A 6,891-nucleotide genomic window follows, 5' to 3' on the forward strand; every position below is an offset into this window, starting at 1 on the left:
AATACAAATGTATATAATGCAACACACAGCAACAGTAACTTTGAAGGAGCCACCAGTACAGATGAAGATACTCAGACTAGCAGAAACCTTGCTTAAGGTCACTCAGCTAATGGGTTGTTGAGTTGGGATTTGAGTCCAGACCCAGAGGACCCATTAACCTATGCCTTTTGTTTTACAATACATGCCAGGGGCCAAGGCCATGTTAGTAAAAACAGAAGGGAGCAAATAATGTCAAGAACATAAAAATATCTCATGTATCTAATTAGGCTTTGTGTAATTAAGAGATTATTTCCTTATATCCTCACAACAACTTGTGAGATAAAACATGTTATCCTCATTTTATAAGTAAAGAGAATGAGGCTGAGGGAAATGAATGATTTGTGTTGGAGAGGTTAAATTATATCTGAGAAGAGACAGAATCACAATTCAAACACAGGTCTGTGTGATTACAAAGTCCATGCCTGTTACACAATAGTGGTGCCTCTCCACAGATATTCTTAGCATGAGGTAAAAGCCTCTCACTAATCATGTCTGCCTCATCATCTCTTAGAGCCATGTTTTGACCTCCTGCCTCACCTTCTCCTTAGAGCCCTAACAAACTGCTTCTACTTGGAGCTGGCCATGACTACACCAACCTTTTTTTTTTTTTTTTTTGTAGAATCCTGGTCTGGGGCAGCCTTAACTAACTAGTCCAGCCCACTTCCTTCCATTAAGCCAAGTGAGATGAGCTCTCAGCCAACTTCCACAGATTCATCTGCCACTGCCTCCAGACTTCTCTGATGAACCTCACTCAGGATCTCAACACCTTCCATGGTAAACTAGAAATTCTAAGTCAGAACTGTCAAACATGACTGCACATTAAAATCACCTGCAGAAGTTAAAAAAAGTCCTCCTGCCCTAGTAACAGCCCAGACACACTACATCAGAATCTCTGAGGATGGTTTCCAGGCATCCATAATAGTTAAAGCTCCCCAGATGATTCCAATGTACAGCCAAGATTGAGAACCACTGTTAAGGCATCTTCTTCAAGTTCCAGTAGCCACACTGACAGTGGTTTCCACATTTTACTGTTCACAGACACTTCCTGGAGCATTTGTTAAGATTCAGATTTCTGGACCTCACCTTCAGAGAGTCCATGTTTTGATTTGGACCCAGGAGCCTGCATTCTTAATGATCACCCCAGATAGTTTCACTGCAAGTCAATAGCAGATCACATTTAGGGAATTTCTGCATTAGAGACAGGGCTACGTGGAAGTGGGATGGGAGCAAGAGGTCTCTGGCCCTTTAAGGACTAATTAAGAAACTTACCTTTAAAGCTGTGGAGCACAGTAAGCGAGGGCTGCTTTTTTTTTTTTCTTCATCCTAGTGGATAAGGTAAGGGAGCAGGCCCTAGAATGGACCTCTCCTTTAAGGTTACCTCAGCATCCGAGTAAGTGCTATCTTGTTCCTAATCCTGAAGAGTAGGAAGGATACGCCACATTGTTCCACCTGTTTTTTTCTATTTGTTTTGATATGAAGAGGCCAAGTTAGGAGACCTCCTTTGGTCCAGAAGATCCTCCCAGAGGAATCAACATAGGGTCTGCCTGCTTGCATTTGATTTTTTCTTGCCCTATATTTTATGGTTGTGGAACTAGATGTGGTTACCTATGTGAAAGGAAAGGCTCAGAGTAACATCCTTTGGGCTTGGGCTGGAGCGTGTTGCTGAACACCACACCTTTTGAGATGGTCCTCCTCAGCATCCTTAGAATACTTCTTTGGGGACTGGCGCTTTTTATGGAATACAGGGTCCAAATGGCAAAGGTAGGGCAGCCCTCTAATGCCCTCATGGCTGACACCCCTTCCCTGCCCCTGATTCGGGAGCTGCTAGAAGAAGCTCCTGGCAAACAGCAGAGGAAGCCACAGGTCCTTGGGCATCCTTTGCGGTACATGCTGGAGTTGTACCAGCGTTCAGCTGATGCACGTGGGCACCCTAGGGAGAACCGCACCATTGGGGCCACCATGGTGAGGCTGGTGAGACCCTTGGCGAATATAGCAAGGCCTCTCAGAGGTAAGTCATCATGCCATACTGTCCTGGAGGGAAGAGAAATGGGGGAATAGAATGTAGAGAAAGGAGATCTGTGCATTTAGGCAAGCTTCATTGCCTAGTGGGTGAGTTGTTTTCTCAGGCTTGGATTTTAAAGGATGGAAATGTTGGGAGAAGCTGGATCCAAGCCTACTTCCCTTTAGGTTCCCAATTTAAGAACAGATTGCATTGGGGCCTACCTGAGGAATCTCTCCCAGACCCCAGGAAAACTAAATGTGTCAGCTCCTATCTTTCAAAGAAAGTCTTATTGCTTGCTACGTCACTGAAAACTATAATTGAGAAATACTCCTATGCATTCTTATGGAGGGGTGTTTGTGTGTGGTTGCATTCTTACAAGGCAAAGAGCACAGGATACCGAGTTGGGGAAGATGTACAAGAATGGACAGGAACAAATTAATATTGGTAGGTCTGTATACCTGGTTAGGTGAACATCTGCTATTGTATATAATCCTTAAGGACAACTATAACCATTAGCTGTCATGGAGCAATTAGCCTAATTTTTAAAGATAAGAAAACTAAGGCACAGAGGTCAAATAACTTGCAAAGTTCACATAGACAGTGGGTGGCAAAGATAGGATTTGAGGTTAAGTTGGCCTGACTCTAAACTCTCCATAACTTCTTGTTTAGATATTACCTTGATATCCTTGTATACCAAGCAGTCTCTCTATTAAGTCCATGTTGCTACTTTACTATGAGTTTTTGGTTCCAAAGGTATTTTGGAATTTTCTTTGTTCCTGTCATGCTTGATCTTAAAAATATCTTCATTAGATACTGTTCCAGGAAACCAATGGGCTTCTGAAATGCAGGGCTTTCTAGGGAACACAGGAAGCCATCAACTTCAAGGAAATCTTGGGAACCTGGTGAGATCAATTTTGGGCCTTGGCTGGTTTACATTCCCTCCTTTAAATGAAACAACCAATATTCCCCTAGCTAACCTTTACTGTGAGCTTACCATGTGCCAGGCATTAGGAAAAACACTTTACTAGCATTATCTTCCTTAATGCTCACCACTATCTTATAAGTACTATCAACATAATCATTTTATAGGTAAAGAAACTGAAGCTCAGAGTAACTTACTCAATGTAACACAGATAGTAATTGGTAGAGCTGGGTGTCAAACCGAGGGTTTTGGGCTTTGCTTTTAATCATTCTGCAGTGCTGACTTAACAGATTTTAATTGTGCACCAGGCACTGTGTTTGGGTTGGGTCTGAAGGCACAAACAACCATTTTCCTGACCTCTAGAAGCTCCCATTAAGGTAGAATAGATACATAAGTAATCACATAACGGTGTTATGGCATGACAAATGCTTTGACAAGGATAAGCAGTAGGGCTCCCAGTACACGAAAGAAGAAATAGGTCACTGCTTAAAGCCAGCAAAGGGAAGCGGGGAGACCATGAAAGACCTCACTGAAGAGCTTATTTGAGCTGGACCTTGAGGAAGGAGTAAGAAGACTATGCATAGAAGCAGAGATATGCATTCTGCTTGAGGAAAGGGAAGATACTTTGGTGTGGATGGAGATTCACTCAACAAATACTAATATCTACTGTGGGATAGGCATTGTTTTAGGTGCTGGCACACAGATATGATCAAGACAGTCATGGGTGAGACAGAAAAATACAGATAATTGCAAAGTGTGGTAGGTGCTATCAAAGAATGAAATAGGTTATTTTGATAAAGAATAACAAAGAAATCCTCCCTTTACATGGAATTATTAAGGAATGCATCTTTGAAGAGGGGACATTTGAGCTGAGGCCTGTAAGATAACAAACAAGGCATAAAAAGAGTAGAAAGAAGTCTGATTTAGGCAGAGGGAACCATGTGTACAAAGGCCTAGAGGGTGGAAACCAGCTTGTCTGACTTGAAGATTAGAAGGAAGATGAGTATGGCTGCAGCCTATTGAGCATTGTGCAGAGTGGCAGGAAATGAGGATGATGAGAGGGGACTTATAGGCCATTATAAAGAATCTGGATTTTATTCTGTGTGCGGCAAAAAGCTTTGTGTGCAAATCAAGTTTGTACAGATGATACGGGGCTAGAAAGGAGGATGTGTAGAATTAGATCAGTATCCTGGTCTGTGGGACATACTAGCATCTAGGGACTCTGGAAAGGATCCAGAAATGAATAAAAAGAACACAGGGCCAGATATCTCCATTAGGAGATGACACAGCTGAACTGAACTTACCTGGAGATCTATGCCAGGTTCAATCACACAGGATGTGTAAGTCAGCCATTTCCCTGAAAAATTCTGAGCAGACCCTTCCTGGCTCTGATCCTAAGACACTCCACCCTGCTTTAGGAAATATGAGATGTCAAGGTCTGAAAGGTAAGGGCAGTTCCTCACCAGACAGCCTGCTAGAGGTTGGGTTGGGCTCCTTCTTAGGCAGGGTGGGGCAGGTATATGAGTGGGCCTCTTAGAAAGATGATTGTATGATGGGAGTGTAGAATAGCTTAAATAAGCAAATACAGATCTAGCTTGGGCTTTGTGTGAATGATGTTCAGTGCCCCAGACTTGAGGGTGTATTGAGCGTAAGTTGAATCTGAACTTTGTCTTGAAGCATCAGGATATTTTTCATTAAAGCACTTCTACATTGACTAGTCCAGGCCTACTGAGAAATCCAAGCTTGTGGATTCAGTGAAGGAGGAAGGTTAGATAAATAATATGAAAATTAACATGCAAAGTTTCAGCAATAAGATGTTTGAATATAAAAAGGAGGCATTTTCCTGCAATGCCTGGTTTTTGTGATCTTTACTCATGATATTTTCCAGGAGAGGGTGCAGAAATTCAGAGCACTGCAGGCCCAGTCTTCCAACCCTTTGGCCACTGGGTGTCAGCATTACAGTCTGGATTAAAACAATCACCAGGAGGCTTTCTGCTTCTAGAATTCTTAGCAAACAAAATATTTATCTGACCAAGGCCTTGTTGAAAATGACATTTAGGGGAATGGTGGTACAATGAATGCAATACATGAAGAATCATTTCCAGTAAGGAATGAACAAGGGAGAGACTAAGGGTTAAGGAGGAAATGGCTAAAAAAGGAACAGCTGCTCAAGAAGCAATTCTTAATGTAGAAGGTAGAAATGGCAAAACAGCTGCCCCCATTAGGGATAAATAGACAAAATTATTTTCTGGCATCCTGGCCCCAGATTTGAACTGATGGCAGGCCATAGATAGTCCCCAATATTGGGCTGTTATCTCGAAGTTGCACCTGTATAATGCTATGACAGGAGGACTCATTCTTAATTCATGCATGTCTCAACAATTCACTTAATTGATCACCTTTAATAGTCAACTAATAAAGATGATCCTCTTCCCATACACAGAATAATTCCATATTTGAAGGTTTTTTTTCCTCATCCTAGTGCTATGTGTGATTTAAAAATGAGACCCAATTTCTTTTAAGGGAAACATACTTGGGCTCAAATCTTGTTTCTACTAGACACTGGCTGTATGTCCTCTCACATAACTTCTCTGAGCCTCAGTTTCCTTGTCTGCAAAACGGTGATAATTACTATCTCATAAGATTATTGCAGATTAAAAAGCTAATGCTTTAAAATATCTAATAGTACATGTTCAACGAATGATAGTGATTATCATGATCTTGCTTTATTTTTAGGGCTACTTACAGCTGTTAGTTGAGCAGATTTGTGAGGGAGATTCAGGCTAGGAGGTAAGAAGCTAATCCTCTGCTCTTGTTCCCTTCTGTGCAGGCCCCTGGCATATAAAGACCCTGGACTTTCCTCTGAGACCAAACCGAGTAGCATACCAACTAGTCAGAGCCATTGTGGTTTACCGCCATCAACTCTACCTAGCTCCTTTCCATCTTTCCTGCCATGTGGAACCCTGGATCCAGCAAAGCCTAACCAACCACTTTCCCTCTTCAGGAAGAGGTTCCTCAAATCCTTCCTTGATGTCCAAAGCTTGGACAGAGATGGATATCACACAACATGTTCGACAAAGAATCTGGAATCATAAAGGACGCAGGGTTCTACAACTCCGCCTCATGTGTCAGCAGCAAAAAGGCAGTGAGATTCTTGAACTTCAGTGGCATGGTACTTCATCCTTGGACACTGCCTTCTTGTTACTGTATTTCAATGACACTCATAAAAGTGTTCGGAAGGCCACATTTCACCCCAGAGTTCTGGAGGGGTTCATAGAAAAGGATTCTTCTCTTTTGCGGAGGGCCCGGCAAGCAGGCAGTATCACATCTGGGGTCCCTAGCTCCTCCAGAGACCATGATGGGCCTAAAAGTAACCAGTGTTCCCTCCACCCTTTCCAAGTCAGCTTCCATCAGTTGGGCTGGGATCATTGGATTATTGCTCCCCATCTATATACCCCAAACTACTGTAAAGGAGCCTGCCCTCGGGTACTACACTATGGTCTCAATTCCCCCAATCATGCCATCATCCAGAACCTTGTCAATGAGCTGGTAGACCAGAGTGTGCCCCAGCCATCCTGTGTTCCTTATAAGTACGTTCCCATTAGCATCCTTTTGGTTGAGGCAAATGGGAGTATCTTGTACAAGGAGTATGAGGATATGATTGCCCAGTCCTGTACATGCAGGTGATAGCAAAGGTAAAGCTAGCTCAGGTGTTCTGAGAAATTGGAAGAGTTTAACATAACAAATATCAGTGTTAAAGCTGCAAATAGTGTACTACCTGTGATCTTCTACCCATTTTCTGGGTTCTATTCTTTGCCTCAAGTGTCACTTAAGTCTCTTCCCCCATGTATGAGGTCCTCACTTTATACAAACAATTCTGATACCAAACATTAGTACATTTTGACCACTAGTCAGAGCCTTAAAGAGG

The 6,891-nt window shown here is 42.5% G+C and overlaps 1 protein-coding gene across 1 annotated transcript; it reads left to right on the top strand.

Moving 5' to 3' along the window:
- Positions 1 to 1,701: 1,701 nt before the first annotated feature.
- BMP15 (bone morphogenetic protein 15) lies at positions 1,702 to 6,674 on the top strand. The gene is made up of 2 exons (XM_025468962.3): positions 1,702 to 2,047; positions 5,794 to 6,674. Exons 1-2 carry the CDS (start codon positions 1,723 to 1,725, stop codon positions 6,648 to 6,650), a joined length of 1,182 nt encoding a protein of 393 aa, XP_025324747.1. The 5' UTR covers positions 1,702 to 1,722; the 3' UTR covers positions 6,651 to 6,674.
- Positions 6,675 to 6,891: the final 217 nt, after the last annotated feature.

This window comes from Canis lupus, chromosome X (genome assembly GCF_003254725.2).
Source record: "Canis lupus dingo isolate Sandy chromosome X, ASM325472v2, whole genome shotgun sequence".
Taxonomy (NCBI): domain Eukaryota; kingdom Metazoa; phylum Chordata; class Mammalia; order Carnivora; family Canidae; genus Canis; species Canis lupus.